Consider the following 26,240-nt stretch of genomic DNA (forward strand, 5'->3'; position numbering starts at 1 on the left):
CATCAGGGAGAGCAGGGAACAGAGCAGCCTCTTAATTAATCCACAGAGAGAGCCGCGGCCTCGGCCTCACCCTGCGTTTCAATCACTCAATCCTTCTAATTTCCCAGCAATTTAATTAAAGGATCTTCCTCCTTACAATAATGTCTCATTTCCTCAGAGCAGCTTTAAAAGAATTAGAAGCCGCTAAAGCTGATTGGGTTGTAGCTGTTTCCCTGAGACTTTTTGGTCTGGAATCTCAGGATACAAAGGTGCCAAGAGGATGAGGCCACATCCCAAAGCCCTTTCCACACAGTAGAAGTTGAGGCCCAGAGCAAAGAGGGGTGTCTCCAGGGTCACATGCAGAACCGGGGGCAGAATAAGATCTTGGTTAACCCCATCCCCTCCCATCTCCCAGCCACCATGGCAGAAAGGTCTCTACTCTTCAACCACTGACCTCAGTTTATTCTTCGTTAAAATGGCAGGCCATCTGTAAATTTGATTATGAGTGTAAAATGTTTGGTTGGTGGAAATCAAAATAAAATACAAATACTCTGGAAATTTCTGTGAGTCTGGCCCTGGAGATCAGAGCGTCTAGGACAGGGGTCAGTAAACTATGGTCTGTGGGCCAAATCTGGCTCACCACCTATTTTTATAAATAAAGCTTTATTAAAACACAACCATACTTATTCATTTGCATACTATCTATGGCTGCTTTCATGTTACAACGGTGCAGCTGAATAGCTGCAGTGGAGACCATATGGCCAACAAAACAAAATATCTACCTGGCTCTACCAAAAACATTTGCTAAACCCTGCATGGTTGCAGAAGGCCATGACTCTATCAAGAATCCTCAAAGGATTGAAAAACCAAAACACTGTCTTTGAGCAAACAGAGCAGTATCAGCTATCAAATACTGAGTACATGCTGTGTGCTAAGTATACTAGATGACAAGGTGTAGAATACTGCATCAACCCTACAGATGGTGCAAACATCCCCATTTATAAACAAGCTCACTGAAGCTCAATGAGACTGAGCATATTGCCTGAGGCTGTGGAGCCAGCAAGCTGGGGAATGTAGCTTCATTCCATATCCATCACCCCAAACCCAGACTCCTCCATACTGAGCTGACACTTTCCTTCTCCAGGGCTAACACCAACCCACAATGCATGAGAGCTGGGTGGGACCTCAGAGATCCTCCAACCCCAAGCCCCTGACTGTATACCAGGAAAACTGAGGCCCAAACAATGCAAGGTCACTCAGAGAGTCCATGGCAGAGATGGGGAAAGAGACCACAGCTCCTGGCTCCCTACAAAATGCCATCACACTCAGGTGAGCCCCTGCTCTGAGTCAGGTGAGGTGCTAGGCAAGTAATAGATCTTATACAACAGCTGTAAGCATGTTAATACCCCCATTTTTCAGATGAAGACACTGAGGCTCTGAAATCAAAGGAGATGTGTCCCAGGGCACACAGCTAGTAGAGCTGAGGGATGGATGTAGGTTCCTCTGAGTTCAAAACTTGTTCTCTTCTCACCTCCCAGGCTGTAAAGTGGGGCCATCCGAGAAGCAGAGAAGGGCCACACTCCTCTGCTCTTCAGGGCAGTCCATGAGTCCCCGACATCCACTTTCTGTTGGCACCCAGCTGGGGTAGGTCGGCTTGGGTGGGGGAGCCCCCACGGCTGAGGCTGACGTAATCAGCACTCAGGGAACACTGTCATTGTCATCCTTCAATGGAAGGAAACTGCAGTGCCAACAGCTCAAATGACTTGCCCAAAGCTGCACAACTAATTTAAATTAGAACAAAAATCCTTCACTTGGAGCCCATGAACGCCTTACAACTGTGCTTAAGTTTTGTGTGTGTACATGGTTTTCTGGGGAGTAGGTCTATGGCTTGCATCAGAACCCGCAGAGCTGAGCGGCCCTACAAAGTTAAGAGCTGCTGTTCAGATCCAGGGTTCTTGGCAGGCATGCCCAGCACATTAGCTTCCAACGTCTGTGGGACTCTCTTCCTCCCTGCTCCCCTTAGCCCAGAACATTCTCCCAACCACAGCCTCCTCTAGTCCTCCCTCTCTGACATCTAGGATTTGGTGGAAGGTCTGTAACTGGCACAAGCTTTATCTTTTGAGCCTCTGGAATCCAGGCGTCATGAGGGCAGAATAAACACTGTTAACAGACCTGACCTGATCATGAAAGGCAGAGTGTGTACACTGGTCCTCTTCGTCTTTCTGTCTGGCCTGCAGCATGTGTGATCACCCTCTGCACACTCAAGGTGCCTGACAGTTCCTAGGGCTTCGGTCATACAACATCTCCCAGTTACACTGCACTCAACCTGTAGATTTTGGTTACGTGAAAATACCTCCAGGAGACATGTTAAATTCTAGAGATGCAGCAAACATTGTGTTACCTAGGGAGCCGAGCAGTTTGGATTGGGGATGCTACATGAGGGGAGCAGGTGCTTCAGCCCTCCATGTGATCAGCCCCCATTTGAGAAATGGCTCTGTCACCAGGAGTGGGATGCTGGCAGCTGCTACAGGTCAGGCGCGCATCCTCTGCCAGTGTGATTATGTGTGTTTCTCATACAGCCTTCTCCTCTACTGGGAGGTCAGTATCAACCTCCCACTTCAGAGACTTACAGAGAAAGGTCAGAGATAGATAAGGGGAAGAACAGAGGGAAAAAATAGCTTTAGGTTTGTAGATATTCCAAGAAAATCTTTGCTTACCACAAAGAAACAAGGCACTTCGGGACAGGTATTAAAGTTCTGATGGGCCAGGTGGACTTCTGGCCCGACAGGGTCAAAGGCTCAGGGTCCCTTCCCTCTGCAGGCTGCCAGAGCTCCCAACACTGCAGACACCTGGTGTCTGAATCACACTGAAGGGAGGACTGAGTGGGCTCAGGATGAAAGTGACTGCTGCTCCTTCTCACTGATGGCTGTAACCGCTCTGAGCCCCCCCAGTGGGAGGGGCTTGTCCTTGTAGTGGAGGTGGATTTGTAATGACCCCTTCCCAGGTGTCTCTCTGAAAGGTCTGGGCAGTGAGTCAGCAACAGCCAGGAAGGAGGCTGCTCTCAGAGGGTGGAGCACCAGGGACAGGCCTTCCCGGGACTGCGGCAGGAATCTCAGACCCTTGAAGACACACGCCTCACTAATGGGGCCAAGCAGGAGTGTCTCAGAGAGTCGCTTGCTCTGTGCCATCAGGGGAGCCCCTTTCCCTCTTGCAGCCTCGGTTTGCTCATCTGTGAAATGAAGCAGCATGACTGTCTCCCTCAGTCCCTCCGGCCCTGGCCTTCTGGCCTTGCTTCATAGTCTCTGTTCTGCATTCACATCGCTCTTTGACCGTCGCTCCTGATCACTGCAAATGGAGAAGTCCCTTCCAGGCTCCCCCAGCCTCTGGGGCTCCTGCAAGAGAACTCGCCCTCCAGGTTGTTCTGCCACTCATGCATCCAACATGGTTACTATAGAAAACGAATGATGACAATACTCACAAGGACTGTAAGAATTAACCCTCCTTGGATGCCTGCGCATGCCAGAAAATTGACATGTATCATCTTATCGAAGCCTCACAGCAATTTGATGAGGAAAGCGCTACTGTGATCCCCATTTTAGAAATGGAAAAACTGAGGCTCAGAGAGAACATGCAATGTTGCCAGCTCTTACAAGGTGAACCGATGACTCCAACCTGGGATTCTGACCTCAGACACAGCCACGATTCAGTCACTCCGACATATCTACACTTTTTTTCTTTTTTTTTTTTGAGACAGAGTCTCACTCTGTTGCCCAGGCTGGAGTGCAGTGGCGCAATATCTCGGTTCACTGCAACCTCTGCCTTCCTGGTTCAAGTGATTCTCCTGCTTCAGCCTCCTGAGTAGCTGGGATTACAGGCGCATGCCACCATACCTGGCTAATTTTTGTATTTTTAGTAGAGACAAGGTTTCATCATGTTGGTCAGGCTGGTCTCGAACTCTTGACCTTGGTTACTATAGAATACAAATGATGACAATACTCACAAGGACGGTACGAATTAACCCTCCTTGGGTTAATTCATTAACTGTTGTCATTGATGATTTTCCCCTTGTTCTTCAGTTCCATCTTTCAAGGCTGAAGAAAGAAGACCAGTTGATTCCAAATCCATCTCCCCACTCCACCCCTTTTAAAATGCAAAATGAACTGTCCATCCCATCCTCTGAGGGCCGCCTCGGCCTCCCAAAGTGCTGGGATTATCCACACTTCTTCTTTACAGAGTGCCAGCTGATAGGCTTCTGGATATGCCTGGACTGGGTGGGCTCTATTAGTTATTACAGTCAATAATGCTATAACTATGACCTCCACAGGACAGAAGCTGGGTGAGCACCCTTCCCCCAGGCCCTGCAGAATCTATCTCTTGAGGCCAACTGCCCTCTAGGTACCTGCGTGTGACCTAAGTGTTCACTGCAGGCAGTTCTGTCCCTTGAGCTCCTTTATCAGTTTCACCTGGCCCATGTCAATCCCCTGGGGCCAGGGCTGCTGTCTGGGACATCTCTCTATGACCCATAGGTCTGATTCTGGATGCTCAGGAAAGAGGTACAGAATGGAGGAGGGGAGGCAGCTGGGGCCCCTCTCTCCAGCCTGGTTCCCCTGCTGCCTCTGGCCTGACACAACCTTCTTCTCTCTACACAGACCTTTCTTCTCCCTTTTGCCTCCTTTGTGATAGTTAATAAACCAAACCATCACTGCCTTCTTAGCCTGCAGGAAGTATAACAACTGTTATCTACCACAAACCACCGAAGCCTTAAATTGCAGCAGGAATGGTGACAGTGACAGATTAGAATTTTAAAAATCAAACCCAAACATGTCCCCATCATGGCTAAGAGAAGGGCTGAGCTGACTTGAAAATAATGTACTTAGAAAATTTTGTGATGCATGGTAAATTAAGTCTCCCCCTCAGCACTTTTTCCCTTTCCTCCAGCAGAGTATTAGTCTAGTTAATTGATTCTCAAAGATTTCCCACTATGACCTAAAACTATTCCCACTGTGGGGAGACTGATGGAATCCTGGATTTCATCCAAGGGCAGGATGGACAGTTCATTTTGAATTTTAAAAGGGGTGGAGAGGGGAGATGGATTTGGAATCAAATGGTCTTTTTTCTCCAGCCTTGAAAGATGGAACTGAAGAACAAGGGGAAAATCATCAGTGACAACAGTTAATGAATTTTAAATACTTATTACTAGAAAAATTAATCTGTCAAATTAGCCCCATAGATACAGGTTATACAATGAGTCACTCTCTCCTCAAAAATGCAAAACTCAGAGCAACTAACGCATCTCAAACTTGCTGTTGCACAGCCAGGTCGCAAGGTCATGTTCAAGTTTGAGCGCTATTAAGTGGGGCAGGAGCCTCTCCTCCACCCCAGAGACTGTGCTGAGCACATCACAAACATTATCCCATTAATTCTAACACTATAGTTATTTGATAAACTTCTATACCTATGCACTGGGTGAGAACACCCACCCCTCCCAATGCTGTCCTGAGAAGCAAATACTCAAGGAACAGAAAGTTTTTTGCAAGTCCCTGATGTACAAGGAGCATTCGTGCCTTTCAGCAATTGTTATCTTATCACCCCCATTGCTGATGGGGGAGAGGTGGCCCAGCCTGCCCAAACTGACACACCTGCTAAGAGTGAGGCTGGGCCAGGTTTGTCTTGCCTGCGCTTCAGCTCTTTAATTCAAAGACTGCCCTTCTCCCCTTCCTCAGTAGATGAGAATATGGAGGCCAGCTCACACGACAGAGGCAAAGCCCATCCACGTGCGAGGTGGGTGTCATCTGTGAAGATGCATCTGTGGGAAGTACCAGGGCTCTTCCAGGGCTAGGCCAGCTGTATGCTGCCTCAGCCTCCTCTCCAGCCCAAGCATTACAGAGCACTCTGGGCTGGGCCCCAGCTCCTGCCTCCACCCTGTCTCTGACCTTGGGCCAGCCCTGGGTCTCTTGTCCTTGCAATGACTTCTGCTCACACTTGGCCACATGGCCCTGGACTTCAGCTCCCTGTAGCCAACCTGGCACCTCGCCTCTGTCCTCCATGTCCTGGGCCTGCACTGCCTACCTGGTGTCAGGGCTGACAGGGAGACAGGACAGCACAGGGAGGGCAAAAAGTACCTGGGGGAACCAGAACTTCACACCTGCGGTGAAGTCCCAGATACATCCCTTTCTAGCATCAAATGTCCCCCAGAACAGGTTACTTACTGACCCACCATCTTCTCAGCTGTAAAAGCAAGAAAAGAGTTAGCAGAAGGCACGTTGGTTATGAGTGGAGATATTGCTTGGGCTCAATTCCTGGTTCTGCCACTTCCTGTGTGACTTCAAGCAAGTTACTCAACCTCTCTGTGCTAACAGTTCCCATCAATAAAATTCTAACAATAGCATCAAACTTACTGGGTTGCTGTGATGAGAACACCCATACTCCCAACATAGAGTAAGCTCTATAGAAGCGCCAGTGTTCAGTCTTAGGAAGACACAGATGGACAGGAAGTCTGAATAGGAAGATGCCCATGAAAGGGCCTCATATGGTATCTGGCACACAGCAGGTACTTTACACACATTCTAAAACAGGGGGGTAGAGAATTCAGCCTTTTAGCACAAGCTTTTACCTTGCCTGACACAAAAAACACCTGGAGTCAAAAAGCACAGGAGAACAATAACCAAGGGGGTCGGGAGCAGTGAGAAGCTCCATCTCACAGTCACACGAACAGACCACTGGCTTTGAAAGCTTCCCCTCTGAGCCCAGCATCAGCTCCCCAGGAAAGAACTGCGGAGAACCAGGCCTCCTGCCTGCCCCACCCACACACCTACCAGGCCTGGTCAGCCAGGACCACAGGCAATGCCTCACCTCAGCTTCCTGCATTCCCTCGTAATCTAAGAGGACAGGAAGGGAAGGTAAGTACACAGGGTCTGTGTGTCCAGACAGGGCAGGCTCTGCACTCAGGCTGTGCAGAGCACGGAGCACACCCCGGGAGCCCTCCCAGGCCACCTTCATGGCCCCCCCCTCCCGCTACCTTATGCCCTTGAGGGAGGAGTCTGAGGGATACTCATGTTTAAGACCCCCATGCCAGGAATACAAGCAATCTGTGATATTTCCAGAGTGTGCGCCAGGACACTGCTAACAGCTTCAGGGGCTTCACTCATTTAATCCTTTTAATCATCAGGAGTCAGCGATTATCCTCAGACCCATTTCAGACACGGGTAAACTAAGGCTAAGAGGTCTGGTGGCATGGCAAGGTCACGTGGATAAGTGACAGAGCAGGGTTTGAGCCCAGGTCCTCTGCCTGTGAGCTGGGCACTCACCTATCTCAACACAGACCACACCGATGCATGGGCAAGATGTCTCATTCTGGAGAACCACCCTGACCTCCTCACCCGCCCCCTCCTCTATCAAATGCCACTGCCTGCCCCACAGCTTACAGAGTAAAATCCACATCCATCATTTCACATCCCTGCTCGTCTAGGATCTGGCTTCTGCTGATCTTTCTGCCCTTCCCTTTAGAGTTGCTCCCAGCCAAACACAAATAAATGCTCATGGCTCAAGTCCGTCTCCCACACTGCCCGCCCCAGGGGGCGCTGTGACTCTTCTTTGGAAATCCTTTCCCGCTCCCTCCCACCCCAATCCCTGGAGGTGCAAAGCCCATCTAGGTTCCCAGGCCCTATCACAGGTCACCTCCACCGTGAAGCTTTCCCTAACTCATCCCAAGTCAGCAGCGTTCTCCCCGTTCCTTGCTTAAGGCAAGGAGTCACTTTTCTACTCGAATCAGAGCAGCAGCTTTTAAGCTTCTCCCAGGAGGTGCCCTCAGGCCCTGCTGGGGTGAGGTGAGAGGGCTGGTAAGAGGGAGGGCCAAGTGAACTCTGCCCTCTTCAACAGGGTGGCTACTGTTTTGCTTCTAAACCTGCATCAGATTTCACTGCAAGAAAGGGTTCTCGGAGGAAACAAACCTTGACCTCAGGGTGTCAGATGTTGAAGATGTCAAGACACCCCAGGGCTGGGCTGGGTGTATCAGGACTCAAGTCAATGCCCCCACAATGCTGTGCACACAGCAGGAGTTCCAAACATATGGCATCTATATTGAGCACCCTGGTCACATAGTCCTGTGTTATGATACCTCTGATGGTCATTGCATTGTTCCTCCCAAATACACAGTGGAGAAGAGGGCACTGCCACTTCTTGGCTGGCAGCAAATCAAATGCTGGGTGCCAGGAAATGGCATTAACCTCAAAAATGAGATCATTAACCTCAAAAAGTTTCCAAAGCAAACCTAAATGCAGAGGAAAGAGCATCATTGACTGCATTTTAAGGGCCTGGGTTTGGATGGGGTCCTTCTGGGTGGGCCCCAAATCCAAGATTTCAACTTGGGAAGGGGAAATGTAAGCCATCCCGCCTGAGGAACCAAAGCATTCAGATAGGAACTGCTTTTATTCCATCCACCTCACCTCCTTAGAATGGGAGGCGAACAGTGAAATAGTGCATTTATCTTAAAAGTGAAATAATTCCAGGATGGTACGGCGAGACCCTGTGACGGGTGAATTTACCTCACTTGATACCAAGGGCCCTCAATACTTGGGGAAGTGGGACTTTGTCGACAAAGCCAGGACAATCCCCCTACCCACACCCCACCCAGCAGTGATTAAAAACCCGTAAGGTCACTTTCTACGTGATTGGCTGTCTCCCTCTCACCAGACTGCATAGCGGTTGCAGATGAACATTTGGCACCTAGATGGAGGTCAAGGAGCTGTGGCTGTGATTCAGGGAGGATGCTGAGGGGGACTGGGAGTCTCTGAATCTTGAACCAAGGGGTGAAGGTATAGGGTGTGTGTAGGGGAGCTGACGCTAAAGTCTTTCAGGAAGCAGATGGTAAGGGTCAGGGGGTGTGCGTCTATGCTGGGGCGAGGGTCCTGTGGTGTTGCTGGTGATGCTGACTGCCTTGCCCACCCCAAGTTGGACTAGGAGAGTCCCATCAGGCTGCTGGGCAGGGAGGGCAAAGGAGAGCACCATTCTGTAGGTAGGGCAGGAAGGGTGGCCTCCCCACCCTGGGTGCCTGCAGAGCCTGGCAGCCCCGCCCTGTGGCCATCCGATGCCACATGTCCTCTAGAGTTCCTGGGCCGGCTGCTCCACAGCCTGCTCCTCCACAGGCTGCATGGCCTCCTGCACGTAGACGATGAACTCCGAGGCCTCCCCGCCCTGCGTGTAGACAGTCACCGTCTCAATGCCCTCCACATCGTCAGAGGACACCACCAGGTGGTGCTGCTCGGCAAGCTCCACAGACGCTTGCTGGACCGTCTCCTGGATCATGACCGTGTGGTTGGAGCTGGGCTCCTCCTCGGTGACCTGTGGGAGGAGGGCAAGAGAAAGGTCACACAGTGCCTACTTCCCGGTCCAGCGTAACAACAAAGTCACAACTACAGTTTAGGAGCAACCAGTGCACTGCGGGAGCATGTCCATTCTCCACGGATCCTCTCTACGAGCCTGTGCTTACTCTCGTGCCCATTTTACAGATGAACAGAATGAGGTTCAGCAATGTAGGGCAACGTGGTCAGGGTCCCCAGCTGTGGCAAATGGTGGAACCCAAGTTCAAACCCAGAGTCCGAGGTTGTTTCCTGATGCCAAGCTGCTTCCCGGGGCTTCCAGGAGGTGTGGGGTTACCTAGAGAATGAGGGCTGGAAGGCATGGTGGGGGTTATTTACTGCAGGTGTCAGCAGTAGGGGTTGGGGGTGCTCCTGGATATTTATAGCTCACCCATCTGGCAGTGATAAAGGCACTACATCTATCCTGGGCTCTCTGTGTTTCCACACTCAGGGAGCTTGCCTCTGTGTGAAGATCTGTATCACACTAGGAAGGAGCAGATGCCTGGCAGGCCTGATTTTCCCCAGGTGTCGTCCGTCCAGCAACACTAATGCCTTAACTATTTGGGGGAAGGTCTGCTGGTGGCAACTCACTGCCACAGGGCTGGACAGGAGAGCCTTCTGGGTATCTGTCAGGGGACGGGACCTCATGGATTCCATGGCCAGGCCTTTCTCTGAAGCTCCAAGTCGCCAGATTCCAGGCAAGACCAAATGCCAGCTGGTGCTAATACCCCACATCCCTCATGCTGCCAGCTCTGGGCTGTTTTTAAATAACAACTGTCTTAGATCTTGAGATGAGAAACAAAAGACATGGAGTTGAGACCTTAGAGCTGCAAAAATGAGTGAAGGATTAGAAAACAGGCACAAGAGGAAAGCAAAGGGGCCTGGAATTATCTAGCTGGAGGATAAGAGAGTCTTCAGACTTACAGAGGGGTGTCAGGGACACCCATCCATTTCCAGGTAAGTCTGAATGGCAAGGTGGAGAGAGCACGTGCTTTGTCCTGCACTGACCGGGCTTTGAGCATCAGTTCCACCATTTATAAGCTATGAGGCCTGGGCAAGACACTTTTGCCCACAACCTTCAGTCTACTCCTCTGTAAAACAGGGACTAAAATGTGTTCTTCAGAGGATTCCTGGGAGAATGGAAGGAGATTCTATATGCAAAGTGGGTGCTCAATAACAGTACTGACCTCTTAATCTTTTCATTCATTCATTCAACCACACTTTTTTTTTTTGGAGACAAGATCTGACTCTGTTGCCCAAGCTGGAGTGCAGTGGTGTGATCTCAGCTCACTGCAACCCTGCAACCTCCGACTCCTGGGCTCAAGCCATCCTCCTGCCTCAGCCTCCCAAGTAGCTGGTACTATAAGCATGTGCCACCACACCTAATGAATTTTTGTATTTTTAGTAGAGACAGGGTTTCTCCACATTGCACAGGCTGGTCTCGAACTCCTGAGCTCAAGTGATCCACCCACCTCAGCCTCCCAAAGTGCTGGGATTACAGGCATAAGCCACTATACCCAGCCTCACCACACTTTCTTAAATACCTGCTGCTGCCTGGAAGGTATTCCAGCATGTCAATCACTCATTCTTTCACTCTACAGAACTTTTGTCATCTTACCAGCTACCAGTAGACTGCAAGCTCCACAAGGGCAGGACCATGTCTGCCCGGTCACAACTGTTTCCCCAGAGCCAAGCTGAATGCCTGGCACACAGCATATGCTCAATATTTGCTGACTGATAATCCACCAGGTGTCAGATGCCACGCTGGGCACTAGAAAACCACAGTCCTCTGAGGAAGCCAAGTCTCATGGTGCAGGCACAGGGCACAGTGAATGACTGTGCTGTGGAGTAGCTGGGCTCCTCCAGGGGCAGCCTGTGCCGTGTTGGGGTCCCAGGAGAGGCATAGGGATGGGCATAGGGACTGGGGAGCCATGACTCCCAGGAGGTGTAGGGAGCGGCAAGTGTGCTCGGGCAGCCTCAATGAGGTCCCACTCATGACATGTCCGGGTCCTTTCCTGGCCTGCAATTGGCATTGGGTGGCCTTCTACTCCCTGCCTCTTCTGACTCTGCACTCTCTCTGGGGAGGGCCCAACTGGCTTGGAGGGTCTCATCCTGACCCTGTGATTATTCCAGTCTCCGTGAGTCAGAAGGGCTGTGTCAACAGGTGGGTCACGTTTAATTCAGAGAGAAAAATGGAAAAGATTCCTCTGGGGTGAGCTCTGGAGGTTCCAAAATTATGGATTGGAAGGAACTTTTGATTTGGACTGATAGAATTCACCAGGAGCTGGAGAGCTATTCTGAGTGGAAACTATCAATACATTTAGACTGATTTCTTTTTTTAGAGTGAACCGAGATCTGTTTTTTCATCTTTTCCTATTTGTTTCAATTTCATTTAACTGGGAAAATGTACCATGAACCAGGATTTTAGAAGTAAATATTAATTTATTTCACTTTGCAAGAGAAAACCTGACAGAAGACTGGGAAAGGGGAGGCAACATGCAGCTAATCTTTTCTCCTCTTACCTGTCAGTAAATGCCACACAAAGGAAAGGGTGAAGGGATGGGCATGGTTTACTCCCAGGTCCCCAGGGCCTCACATGTGCAAACAAGCCCTCCACACTCCGGGTAAACAGACCACATACAATACAGGGAGACAAACCCATCCATGAGCTTTAACACAGTGACTGCCACCGAAGCTAACCCGAAAGAGGACAGTGACTCCTTCACTGATGGAAATTTTCCACTGGCTAAAAACTCCCACCCTTTAAAAACACTAACACCACAATGCCCAAGTATGGACAGTGGCTGAAATCACTGCCAAGGACAAGGAGAACCATGCCAGGGCCAGGCCTTTTAGGGGCAGAGGCTGCAGCCTCCTGTCCCCTGGCAGCACAGGGGACAGACTCCAAGTTCTCACAGGACCAGCCAGGAGGAAGCAGGAGGTCCGTCGCTGGCCTGAAAACAGCTGCTGCCCATAGATGCCGCAGAGGGGGCCAGCGTGCCTGACCTGAAGGTAAACGATGTGTTAATAACTCTGCAGCAGCAGCGCCTGGGGCCACTTCTTGGAAGGTGGCATTGGCCGCAGAGGGTCTGTGGTGGGAAAGGACATCACAGGCGAGAGAAGAGAGTGAGCAAAGAACAGGCGTGTGCCCTACAGCCCCACCAAGGCCACTGGCCACCTCCCAGTCACCAAACCCACCGGGCAGAGTCCCGTTTTCACTCTTCCAGAGCGCTCTCTACCATCTGGCATGAGACGCTCTCTTCACTGCTTTCACCACTCTCCTCCCCAGCACTGGGCTCTGTTCCGCGCCCTCTCCCAGACTGCAGGGTTGCTCACTGCTCTTCTCCTTCTGCCCATCACAAAGCCTGGAGGATTCCTGGGTCTCCCACCTTGACTTCTTCTCTGACCCCCCGGGCACTTTCACTCCTGGCTGAGCCAGACTCCAGCCACCACTCTTGAGCTCCAGATCATACCTCTGTCAGCAAGTGGGAGGCGTTCAGGGATGTCTGTCAAACAATGTATGAACAGGGCTGCGCAAAAGTCACAGAAGCAGCAGGTGAGGCCTGAAACGAAGTTCGCAGGCGGATCTTGAAAAGCCTTGGTCATCAGCTGACAGATTGAGCCTTTATTTTACAAAGGAAGGCACAAAAGGTTTTCAAAGAAGGGCCCTGCGTCATCCAATCTGTGACATTTATGAATCAAAACTTGCCTAACATGAGAAGACCTCCTGAGAAGTATGTCTCTCTCATTATCCCTCTAAATATTTATTTGCCCATAGTATCTTTTCTAAGTATTAAATCTATTTAAAGATAACCTTTCTCCATTTATTTTGTTTTGTTTTTTCAATTTTCAGCCTCCAGGGTTTGTCCAACAGAATCCCCACGAAATTCACCCACTGCTAATTATCAGAGTACAAAAAAGTTTCCCAACGTCATCCTTTGGGCTTAATTCATCAGAAAAAGCAATGGAGGCAATGGTAATGTGTATTTCACAAGTCCTGCAAACAGCAGGCTTCCTGGTGTGCACAAATGTGACGGGGAGGCACGCTGTTGCCCTGTCATGTTACTGAGCGTCCAAGACACGCAGGGTTCGTGAAGGTCCCCTGCAGCCTGCTGTTGGGCCTCCTTTACACTCTCCCCAGTGTTCACGAGTGGCTCTGCTGGCCCTGCAGATGCTGCCTACACAGATGTCCACGTCACAAAAAGCTAAAAAGAGAGGATGAAGGAGGGAGAGTGGGTTGCTTTACAGAAGGGGTTCATAAGGCTTTCTGCAGAGTGCACCCCCTTTGTGCATTTCATGGTATACGATCACACTCTGTTTGCTTTCATGCAGTTTTTACAAACCATGCACCTCCTCCCTTGCTCCCACGGCACCCAATATCCACCCAGCTACTTGCGGTTTACTAAACATTCTCCCATGCCTTGTCCCGATTCTTTACACACAATGTCTTGTGCCTTGGGCATTTGTGTTCCCATTTTACAAATGGGGACACTGAAGCTCCTCCTGGCCTGGTGACTTATGTAAGGTCAAACAGCCAGAAAGAAGCAAAAGCTGGAACTTAGTTTGGGTGGTTCAGAAACCTCCTTCAGCTGGTGTAGTGTGACAGCCACTATCAGGATCCCATGTTATGAGTTGATATGATTATGATTAAATTATCACTCTTTACTCCTCCTGATTAGTCTCAGGCTGGCTGTAGAACTCTCAACCACCCTCTTTGTTCAAAATAATCACTCTAGTAGCTTAATCTATTAACACAGGCTTAAAATTCTTCTTCACCACAGAAATAATATGGCGTTCACAGTGTCATTATCCCCTGAGACGAGTACTCCATTTTCCCCAAATGCTGTATCTAACACATCTGTCAGATAAATTAGCAGCAGCATAGATAGCTTGATAGAAACCCTTAACCCCTAGGATGCAGAGACTATTCACTGAATCAGGCACTGCGTTCTGCTGTTCCACTGTCTCCAGTGTTCTGGAGTCAGGACAAGATCACTGTCAGGACCGGCACTTTGCTGGGCTCTCTTCGTGCTGAAGGGCAGCTTCCCCTTGAGACCCCATGTCTTCCTTGGCTTTAACCCGTCATCATCCATTCATCCAGCAAACGTCGATGGATACTCCGCTGTGTGCCAGGCAGTGGCTATGGCTCTGGCTGTCTCATTGTCTTGCTTTTTTTCTACTCCCCTGCCTGTTCTGCCTTCTCCTTCTCCTCTAGCTCCTCTCATCACTTCCTTTGTAAAACCCATTCCTCTCAGGTTAAGCTTTCTTCCCCCAACATTTAAGAAAATCCCAGAAGTTCCTCTAGCTCAGGAAACCCTCCTTAAGGAAGGTGGGTCCTGCATTGCTCCCACAGTGCTCCAAGGGTGCCCCAAGGAGCCAGTGCACAAAGGCTTGTTACAATCCACCCCTGCAAAGATCTCCCCAGAAGCAAGCACAGCGCTGGCTCCTCCGTGCCCAGCCCAGTGCCATGCTCTTGGTAGGCACATAGTAGGTGATGGTGATTTAGGTTGGTGCAAAAGTAACTGCAGTTTTTGTACCAACCTATAGCTGTAGAACTGCCCACGTATAGAACCTGGAAGTGATGATAAAGAGAACCATCTGGAGCAGCCATGGACTCCAGGGCCAGCTGCTGCCTGCCCTTGGTTCAAACTCTGTCTGGCACGAGCCCCACAGATGATCTGAAAGTAGGGAAGATGGTGCACTGTCTATGGAGGAGAGTCGCTTTTGGCTCCAAAAGTCCCAAAGGTCCAATCACCTTATTCTATGGAAGGGAAGTCAAGGCTCAGAGAAAATAAACTGCCCAGGGCCACACTGCTGGAAATAGAGCACAGATTTTTTGACTTCTGGTCTGCAAAATTCCCCAGCCTGCACGAGGCAACTTCACACCAAGCCACAAAGCACTTTGGTTACTGGGAGAACACAGCCAGAATGTCCAGCATGGCACTTGGGCAGGGGCGAACGCCAAGTAGATTTTCCCTGGAATAACAATATTATTTATAATAGTTGTAATGATTATTATTATTTTGAGACAAGGTCTCACCCTGTCACCCAGGCTGGAGTACAGTGACGCAATCACAGCTCACTGCAGCCTCAAACTCCTGGACTCAAGAGTTCCTCCCGCCTCAGCTTCCAGAGTAGCTGGGACCATCCCTGGATGAACAAAGAAAGCAGTAAACACACAGAGATGATGATGATGGAGACATCATCATCAGGACAGATCTAGGGCTCTGAGATTACAATCTGGAATGATAAGAAGTGCTTGTTGTGGGTCAGGTGCTGTGTGAAGAGTTTATGTGTATTAGGTACTTAGTCTTCACAGCACCCTAAGAAGTCTTAGTGTCCTAGCTTTAGAGGAGAGGCGGACTCAGGGGAGGATGACAAGCTGCCCTGGGGGGCTCTGCCCACCCACTGGGTCCTGAGGAGTTACGTAGTTGCTTCCCCCCTGCTCCCCCAGGCCTCTGAGCCTGATGGTCCCAGCAGCCAGGCCACCGTGCACAGCTCTGGGCTTGGCCAAGCAGGAGGCCGCACTGTCAGGGTCCACACAATCTTCTTGATTCTCCCACTGGCCTCCTGCATTTGACCCTAGCGCAGTCTTTTTTCATTCCTCTCTTTCCTCTCTAATGAGAAGGCACTGATGGACTCCTCTGTCAAAGTACCCTCTGCCTGGGAAACATGTTCTCAAAAATGCCCGGAGGCTGGCTGAAGCAGGAAGGACAACCCCTCCTCATCTGACACACGTTTTCTGGAATCCTTGACACTGATGGGGAGGTGTCTTGCCAAACAGGAAGACTGTGGGGAAGGCAGTGGCCTATGGGGACACTTCAGTGTATAACCTGGCCCACAGCCTCTGAAACCCAACCCCCTAACATAGGTCTTTCTGTGTCAGAGGCTGCACCAACACCCCTCCCCAGGACATTGAAACAGCCCCAGGACACATTCAAGGACATCAAAATATGACAAACAAAGACTCATTAAGAGGAGACAGAGCTGAATCTTACAGCTGAATCCCACGGAGGTAGCAATGAGAAAGGGAAAATGTTCTTACTAGCTGGGTATTTAAAGTAACAATTTTTTAAACTGCTGGTGGAATATGATAAACACCACAAATTCGCATCACAGCTTTCAAAACACAGTGCGAAGAACCTCCTGGTGCCCGAGTTCCCCACATGCCTGTGCAGAGGGGCTGGGGCCGCCTTCCTGTTCAGTCCTGACAGGGGATTGGAATTTCCAGGGTTTCATCAGACCACGCAGAACCTACCAAATTATTTGAACTTAGCTCTCAACACACAAATAAGTGATGAATAAAGGAATTTAAAATAAAACCCCTGTTGGCCCTAAAATGAAAAACCAGAATGACAGTGGGATGGCATCAGTTAACCTCTTACTGGGTTTGCATCCCTTTGAAACAAAGCTGCCACCAACACAGCTGCCTTTAGATGCTGCCCACATTCCCAGTGCCCTCCCGCAAGCCTGTGCCCTCCGTCAGGCACTGGGAGCAAGAAGAACTGCCTTCACTTCCGGAATTCCAGCTGGGTGGTCTCTTTAGGACAGGAATCATCCTTTATGTTTTTCAGGGGAAAGAAACTCCACCGACATCTCTGCCACCGTCGCCACCACCACCAGGAGGTCGTTTCGCTTCAGGCATCCTTCATGTTTCAGACCCATTTTTAAATAAATTGAATCAGGTTCCTATTTATTAAACCATGTCTTGGAGAACAGCCCTCTCGCAGATGTCATTAATGTCCTTGAAAAGGAAGGCACCTGGGGCTGTGGCTCAGGAAACGAACAGAGAAGCCACTCTTTCTTCTCCTCTTGTTGGCACTCCTGTTGTTCTCAGGATCAGTTCTCAGAACCTGCTGGGAGGTAGCCCCAGATCCAGATCCAGCCTTCCGTGTTTCAGGGGAGGCACAGGGAATGCAGAAAGCCACCAGGAGAACACAGCCACTGTCAAGATCATCACCACAGAGAATGTAGTGAGCACCATGATGAGCAGGACTTGATGAGATCAGGCATGGGAGAGGCAATGATGCAAAGACAGGAGCCAATCGAAGGCTAGATGCAGGCAGTGTGCATATGGGTGAGGGGCGTGTGTGAGGGTTTGCTATGTACACGTGCATGCCTGTGTGCAGGAACATGGGTGTGCATGTGTGTACATGTGTGTTCATGTGTATATCTGTATGTACAGGTGTGTGTCCATGTGTGTATATGTACATGTGCATGTATATGGGTCTGTATGTGTCCATATATTTGCATATGTCTACGTGGATATCCAGGCTTATGTGGAAGTTTATGGGTGTGTGTGTACATGAATATTGTGCACATACGTGGATGTGATACATGTGTATACATGTACGCAGGTGTGGGCATGGCTTTGTGTCCATTGCTACACCTGTGTATCTCCATCTTTAAATCTCAACAAAGGCCTGCAGGTAGAAGACATCTCTCCTCGCTCATGCTTCCTTTCCTTCTTTCTCTTCTGTAGCCTGTGACACTACTTGCCCCCTGGTTTACCGTCACTTCTCATAATGACCTGAACAGGTAGGCCCCTCCCAGTTTACAGAGTGTTTGTGGATCCTATACTTCCTGTAATTCTCATGGAGCCCTGTGAGGAAGGCAGGGTGAGGGGATTCCCATCGCATCCCTTTGAGAAGCAGTGGCTCAGAGAGTCAATGTGAGCCCTCAGCTAGTAACAGGAGATTCTGGAATTTGAAGCCAAGTGAAAAACCTCCAAAGCCCATAGCCTTCTCTATAATATTCACGGCTTCCTGTAACCTTCAAAACAAAGGCCAAGCTACCCTGTTGGACAGGCAAGGCCCTCCCTGCCTGACTCCTTCCCCCACACTCAATTTTGGTTCCTGAACATACATGCCCTCTCGCCTGTGAACTTCCACCATCTTTTCCCAAAGATCCCTTCTTGCCTTTGAGGACTCAGGTCCATGCCCTACCCTCCAGGAAGCTCCGTCAGTGCCCCCTACAACACTGTGCTGACTCCTGTTAAACACCAGCAGCACTGGATCCCAGCTAGCACTTTATGCCACTCTGAGGAGGTGCAACCTGTGTCGTGCTCTCCCTTGCCTTCCCAGCACAAAGGTGAACAGTGAATGCTGCTTCTTGAATGAATCACTAGAATAAAGAGTGCAGAGTGGAAGTCTTGCTCAAATCACCAACAGATGAGGCACAGGTGAAGAGGAAGGAAGATGCCCCACCAGGACTTGACCTCCGTACTGAGCAACCACAGGAATAAGAGAGTGTTAGTTAGAGAGCGAATGAATGCAGCAAGACCCAAGCAGAGCAGCTCAGGCACTGCGGTTCCAGGGGGACATCTAGGGAAGAGTGGAGGTCTGACTTCAGGAGGCACCTCACAGCCCAGATGCTGCTCAGTGGGGCCTTCATACAGGTAAACAGCACTCCCATGCTGAGCATTCAGCGGCCCTTTGCTAATGAAGTTGGCAGATGGGCAGGTTGGTGCAAGTTTGCTGGGACCGGAAGTGACTGAGAAAGCAGAAGATGGATAGAAAACAAGGCTAGCATAGGGAACAGGTGTGAAAGGCCAGTGCTTGTGCTGAGCTGCTAGACTGGAAAGCTGTCACTCTCCTTGGGTGGAGTTAGGAACGTGCAGTTACATAACATCAGCACCTGATTTGCAAGACAAATCGAGGTGGCCTCTGTGTTTAGACACCGATAAGAGGTGGGCCATTTGTTGAATAAGCCATCTCTGAAAGCCACCCACTCTCTGCTTTGGAGTGTCACATCTCTCATGTGCTCAATTCCCACATATACTTCAGACAACTTCTGTCCACTGAGAATTTAGCATGTATCAGATGCCCTGGTGGAGGCTAGAAACAGAACCATGAGGCCAGATGCAGTCCCTGCCCCCAACAGGCTGCAGTCCAGGGAAGAAAAGGACAGGGGGCTGGTCCTGGGCTGCCAGGGTCAGGGGAAGGTGGGGTGGGAAGCAGCCGGTGGCCAGGGATGCTTTCCTGAAGATGATGACCCTGGTCTGTAACACGGTGGGATTCCTACGAGTCTGAAAAATGGGAGGAGGTGTAAAGAGATGGGGAAAAGCACCAGGCAGAGCAAAGGGTGTAGCAACAGCCCAAGGGCTGGACACATGCAATGAAATTCAGTATAGCCAGAGCACAGAACAAGATACAATGAGATTCAGTATAGCCAGAACACAGAACAAGATGCAATGAAATTCAGTATAGCCAGAGCACAGAACAAGATGCAGTGAAATTCAGTATAGCCAGAGCACAGAACAAGATGCAATGAGATTCAGTATAGCCAGAGCACAGAACAAGATGCGGTGAAATTCAGTATATCCAGAACACAGAACAAAATGCAATGAAATTCAGCATAGCCAGAGCACAGAACAAGATGCAATGAGATTCAGTATAGCCAGAACACAGAACAAGATGCAGTGAAATTCAGTATAGTCAGAGCACAGAACAAGATGCAATGAGATTCAGTATAGCCAGAGCACAGAACAAGATGCAATGAGATTCAGTGTAGCCAGAGCACAGAACAAGATTCAGTGAAATTCAGTATATCCAGAACACAGAACAAAATGCAATGAAATTCAGTATAGCCAGAGCACAGAACAAGATGCAGTGAAATTCAGTACAGCCAGAGCACAGAACAAGATGCAGTGAAATTCAGTATATCCAGAACACAGAACAAGATGCAGTGAAATTCAGTATAGCCAGAGCACAGAACAAGATGCAATGAGATTCAGTATAGCCAGAGCACAGAACAAGATGCAATGAAATTCAGTGTAGCCAGAGCACAGAACAAGATGCAGTGAAATTCAGTATATCCAGAACACAGAACAAAATGCAATGAAATTCAGTATAGCCAGAGCACAGAACAAGATGCAGTGAAATTCAGTATAGCCAGAGCACAGAACAAGATGTAGTGAAATTCAGTATAGCCAGAGCACAGAACAAGATGCAATGAAATTCAGTATAGCCAGAGCACAGAACAAGATGCAGTGAAATTCAGTATAGCCAGAGCACAGAACAAGATGCAGTGAAATTCAGTATAGCCAGAACACAGAACAAAATGCAATGAAATTCAGTATAGCCAGAGCACAGAACAAGATGCAGTGAAATTCAGTATAGCCAGAGCACAGAACAAGTGGTGGGCGGGGGTGGGGAAGAGATGAAACAAAGAGGAAAAAAAAAATACTAGAGAGACCATCAGGACCCAGATCATGAAGGATCTTATAAGAATTTTAGTTTTACTCTAAAATTAATGGGTGCCTCTCTATTAGACAGCAGAGACCTGATCAGACCCCCAAGCTCACTCCCCTGAGGTGTAGGAGGGGACTATGGGGAAGAGGAGGCAGAAAGCCTCCAGGTAGGGAGGCCAGGGACAGTCTGGTATCCCGTGAAGAGGATGGGCCTGAAGATGGCAAGAGGGTGCAGTGATGGGGGCCAGCAGAGGAGCCTCTATGGTCTATCTGACCCCCGCCCATCCCCTCTCAACCCATTCTAGGAGGATCTTAGGCCCAGTGCTCCCCGGGCCTGCCCTCTTTCGGAGTGCAGTGACTGCCACCCTGGCTGGTCCGACCCTCACAGCTCAGTCTGCACCTTGCTCAGACTCTGCAGCCTCCAGCCCTCCCTTGCTCCTCTCCTGGGCCATTTTCTTCACTTGCCTCACAGCACAGCTCCCTCCTCAGCGTCCTCCATCCTCTCTGGCTGATCCCTCTCCATCTCTGCTGCGTCTGTCTCTGCTTCTGGACCTCTAAGTGGCATAGGGCCCCAGCGTTCAGCCCCAGGAGGGCTCTTCTCTCTCTGCATCCCCTCCTTCCATCATCTCAGCCAGGCTCATGGCTTCAAATATTGTCTTCAGGCTGACAACTCCCAAATGGATGTCTAGACCAAACCCTTCCCCTGAAATTTAAATGTGCGCAGCATATTTCCTACTAGACACATCCATGTGGGTGTCAAATAGTCATTTCCAAGTTAACAAAGCCTAACTGGAACTAGTCACTTCCTACCCACCCAACCTGCTCCTCCCTCCTCTGTCCTCTTCTCGGTAGAAGGCACCACCATCCACCCTCTTCTCAAACCAAAAGGCTTAGGCATCAGCCCAGATTCTGCTCTCACACAAACTCCACGTCCAAAGCATTGCAGGACCAGTCAGCTCCACCGTGAAATGCAGGCCAGAGCGCTCCAGTCCTCCCCTCCCCACAGGACTACCCCGGCCAGGCCACGCTGCTTCTCACTCTAGGTCTGACCACAAAAGCCCCTAAGCAACTTCGTAGTTATGTGGATCAGCATAAAAGTCTGTGCCTCAGTTTACCACCTAATGCCACAAACATAGATGGGAGACACAGAATCTGAGAGTAGTACATGTGAAAGAGATCCAGGGGTTTGAGGTGACACCAAGATCAAGGTGAGTGAATGGTAAGCGTGGTCACTGTAAAGGCAGCTTAGAGTTCACTGAAAAGAAGGACAATGTCCCATCCCAATCTCTTCCAACTGCCGTCAGCTTCAGACCTCCCCTGGAGTCCATGCCTGGGTTCAACCACGAAGAGGACTAAAGACTCATCAGTCAACATTCCAAGAAGGCTGACCAGTTCTAGAAAAAAAATGGCTGGGGTATTGGAGATGTCTGGTCTAGAGAACAGAAGATGCAGGGCCCAAAAGATGCCTGTGCCTTCAAATACACAAGGGGCTGTCACATGAGGGGCCATCAGATGTACTGCTGGTTCTGGTGGGGGCCAGGGCTGACAGAGGGGCTACGGAATACAGTGGGCTGCTATCTGGAATTGATATAACTAGTTCCCCATTGCTAAAGTTATGCAAATAGCTGCTCCAAGACCATCAGACTGGATTCTTCCTCAGGATGGACACTGAAATTGAGAGCAGAGTCTGCCTTTACTCCTCCCTGCATTCCTAAGTCCATAAAGCAGGAATTCCCACTCTTTCAGAAGTCTGAGAGGCAAGTCCTGCCTCCCTGCTGCCCTCTCACATACCTCCCTCAGAGGGCCTGGAGAAGAAATGCAAGCCTGTGGCTTGGCCTCCTGTCTGCCTTGCTGTCCTCCCCCTGCCTAGAGCCCTCCTCCTCCACCACGCCTGAAGCCAGTGCACCTCAGTGGCAGAACCCTCCATCCCTTGTAGAGATCTTTTAGAAAGCTGCAGGTGTGGGCAACAATGCGTCAGAATGTCCCTCACAACCAAGAATTGTTCTGTTCTCACCATGACTTTTAAATTTTTCCCCCAAACAGTCACAAGGATAAAAATAAACAATAACAACAACCTTATTTATGATGATCTGAACCTAGAACCTAACTGTTTCACATGTAAACACAAAGTACTGTCTGTGTGCTGCATTCTTCTAGAAATACAACTGCTGTTTCCGGCGAGGGAAGACTGTACTTCATTTGCTTTAGGAAAGCCCTCCAGCACCAGCGATGCTGCTCACACTAGTAGCCTCATCCTCAAGTCACAATGTGCTCTTGGCCTGTGCTTGTGGCTGGTGCACCCAGAGTGGACACTACACTTAGGAGATGGCACCTGACCACATCGTTAGGTTTTTATTTCATTTTCTTATTGTTGCTTTAACAAATTACTAGAAATTTAGCAGCTTAAAACAACACAAATGTATCATTTTTCAGTTCTAGAGTTCAGAAGTTTGAAATGGGTCTCACTGAACTAATATCAACATTTCAGCAGGGCTGTGATCCCGGCTGGAGACTTTAGGAGAGAATCCACTTCCTTGGCTTTTCCATCTTCTAGAGACCCCAGCATTCCTTAGCTTGTGGCCTGCTTCCATCTTCAAAGCCAACGACATTTGGCTGAGTCTTTCTTATGATGTCATCTCTCTGGTTCTGACCCTACTGCCTTCCTCTTCCCCATTTAAGGACACGTGTGATCACACTGAGCCTATGTGCATAATCCAGGATAATCTCCCCATCTTGAATTCAGCTAATTAGCAACCTTAATTCCCGCTTGCCATGTAAAACCTAACATATTTTTGTAGGTTCTGTGGATGAGGACGCGGACATCTCTGGGGCACCATTGTCCTGCCAACCACTGTATCTTGGTATAGTCATGTCTGAAGATTAAAATACTCAATTTATTATTTTATTATTAATAACTTTCCATTTACCTCTTGTTATTTCAGTTAGGACATTAGAGGTTCTTTTTTTTTTTTTTTTTAAGTCATGCATGTGTAGGAATCTATGAATTTCATTTCAGGAGAGTAAAAGGAGTGTTATAAGGTAGTCATTATTCAAGGGGAGTCCTGGGTCCATCAGGTTGAGACTCCATGTGCTACAACAAGCAACTGCCCTCCTAGGAAGAGCTGCCCTGCTGTTGCCCAGCCCTGCCTGTGACTAGATGGCTCAACTGGTCTCCAACTCCTCTCCCTCTCCTGTTGTTCTCATTACCATCTGATTCACTCACGTCTTGTTTCTCAGATGCTTCCAAACCTCGAGATCAAAGGAAAAGGTGCAATTCATTATTTCCTCCCAAATGGCCAACATCTTCTATGGTCCCTTCCACTCAGAAATTCGTGGACTCCATGTTATGGTAAGAATTAGAGGACTGCAGACAAAAATCCAAACACAACCCAACAACAAGAATGAAAAAAGAACACTGCAGTCGATTCTTGCAGGTAGAATATTCCCCTGTGTGTGTTTAAGCTCTGGAGAAGAAGCCTTATTTTTCCAGTGATTAGGGCTTCGCTCACTGCTTAAATTATAACCAAGCAATAGCTTCCTTTTCATTCTCAAAAGGGGAACTGGCAGGACCATTTTACAAGGTTAACAAGTAAGCACATTTGCTTTCACAACCCTGGGTGAAGAGTGGAGTTGTATAAGTCAGAAACAAAGGGAAACAGCAAACACAATCCTGAATTTATAGAGGAAAGAAAATGCATAAATGAATGTGGTTTGTAAAAAAACATCATAAATTCCTAACTCCAGAAATATATATCTGTACAGGACAAAAAGAAGGGTGTTCTGAGGGGGCATTATGTGCAAGAAACTTGTGGAAATATCAGGAGATATTCACAGGCAGGAAGAAACCATTCCACATACATCAATGGAGATTTAAAGCCTTTTAGGGAGGAAAGAATGCACAGGAAGTGAGGAAGGCCGTGATTCATCCCACTGTCAGGCTGGACACCTTTCATGGAGGAAGACAGTATAATGCTGCCTCTCCACCCTATTTTTCTCTTGGTTGTAAGTAGACAGCAGACACATTTTCTTTCCCGAAAGTATAAATCCCATGCACAGTGCAAAGCCTAAGCTGTAAAGGCTGCTGGCTAACGGCAGTCACCAGCAATCTCCTGTGTCGCCTGGGTCTCTGCAACACTGAGACTCCACTATCGGCTGACACAGGGGCAACACTGTTTCCTAAGCCTCAGGCACTGGAGAGCTCTGCTGCCACCTGCAACACGGACTTGTCCACCAGGTCCCCGGGCCTGAGGGGAACGAGAAGGGCCAGCTCTCTTCATTGAGAGAGAAGGGCCTTCGAAACAGGTTGAGAGGAGCAATGCAGGCTTCCTGGCCTCAGTGCTGTAAGAAGAGGATGAAAAGGTTTCCATACTGGCCAAACCAACTCACTGGGCAACAGAAAGAGGATGCCCATGACTAGAACATCTTGTACCTCTTGCATGTCTCAGCAGTCTAGGCGTAGCTTAGTTTGATCTGAATAATCATTTGACTAGAAAAGGAAACCTTCTCTCATAAACTGTGGGAAACTAGAGAGATCCACGTGGTAGAGAAAGTGTGTGGGAATGAGACGGCGGGGTGGGGGGCAGTGCCTGACACAGGGCAGGTGCATGACGCACGGCACTCATGACTGCTTCTGGATGCCGGCCCTCCTTGGAGGAAGGGTCTGCCGCCCCCTCCCCTCCCCGGCTGAGCCAAGCTCCCACGCACTTAAGCTGCTGCCCGTGTGCTTCACACATCCCCTCCACACCATCATGCCATGGCCACAGGGCACCCAGCTTATAGTAGGCACTCAATAAACACTGAACTGAATTATTCAAATGTGGACCCCAGGAGATATTTCAAAGCTGTGCTGAAACAGTTCAGAGCAGATTCACCAAGAAAGGGAAGGAGGCAGGCACAGCTTCTTCCTCCTCACAAATATTTGATATTTAGACACATTTACTGTGCATAATACTTGACTTTCTTCCCCTTTAAGTGCACATACATTGAATCTCTATTTGATTTAGTGCCAGGCCGGGCGTGGCAGCTCTACAGCATTGCCCGGTCCTCACACATGGAGCACTCTCTTCCCTACACATTCTCCTCCCTCCACACCCCTGCCTGGTGATCCCTGCACAGCTGTGCAGCTGTTGGGGTTGGGCAAACCTTTCAGATTTTTTCTCACCCAAGTCCCCTCCACTGTACTTTTGGAGTAGTTTCCTTTGTACATTTCCACCTGCCTGACATTCACAAAATCACCCCCGTGACCATCCTTGCAGGCCCTGGCCTTTCTCATTGCTGGTGGCTCTGTCAACCTGAAGGGCAGGTGCTCAATAAAGCTGTGGGGACAGGATCGATCCACTGCCCTTTCACGGGCCACCTCGAGGATGCTGTCTTGGTGCCTGCTGGGGAAGCACTTGGCTCCTTTCCTCAGCTGACGCACACTCTTCTCCCCCTAATTAAGCAATCTGCTTCCACTAGCAGTTTCTTTCCCAGTACTTGAACATGAGTGACCTGAAGCCTCCACAGAACCCCACCAGGGCCTTGCTGGTAATCAAGCAGAGAAGGAAAATGGAGCTGGCAGGACCCAGGTTGTATTCCTCCCTGGATGACCACAGAGCAACAGCCCTTGCCCAAGGTAGAAAAACCAAACTCCCAGGAATAAAGTGTTTTTATTTTTTGTTTAAAATATGTTTATCATAACAAAACATAAACCATTTAAATCACTCATCAAACTT

At 49.3% G+C, this 26,240-nt stretch overlaps 1 protein-coding gene across 3 annotated transcripts in view; it reads right to left on the reverse strand.

Annotated features, from left to right (window-relative positions):
• Positions 1-8,387: 8,387 nt before the first annotated feature.
• Positions 8,388-26,240, reverse strand: part of ZFAT (zinc finger and AT-hook domain containing) — a 234,291-nt gene continuing 216,438 nt past the window's right edge. For all 3 annotated transcript variants that reach the window (XM_054518860.2, XM_024251400.3, XM_024251401.3), the window contains one exon: positions 8,388-9,318. In XM_054518860.2, the coding sequence (XP_054374835.2) occupies positions 9,079-9,318 (240 nt within the window). In that variant the 3' untranslated portion in view covers positions 8,388-9,078. The remainder of the gene's footprint in view (positions 9,319-26,240) is intronic.

The sequence above is a fragment of the Pongo abelii genome, chromosome 7 (genome assembly GCF_028885655.2).
Source record: "Pongo abelii isolate AG06213 chromosome 7, NHGRI_mPonAbe1-v2.0_pri, whole genome shotgun sequence".
Lineage (NCBI taxonomy): Eukaryota > Metazoa > Chordata > Mammalia > Primates > Hominidae > Pongo > Pongo abelii.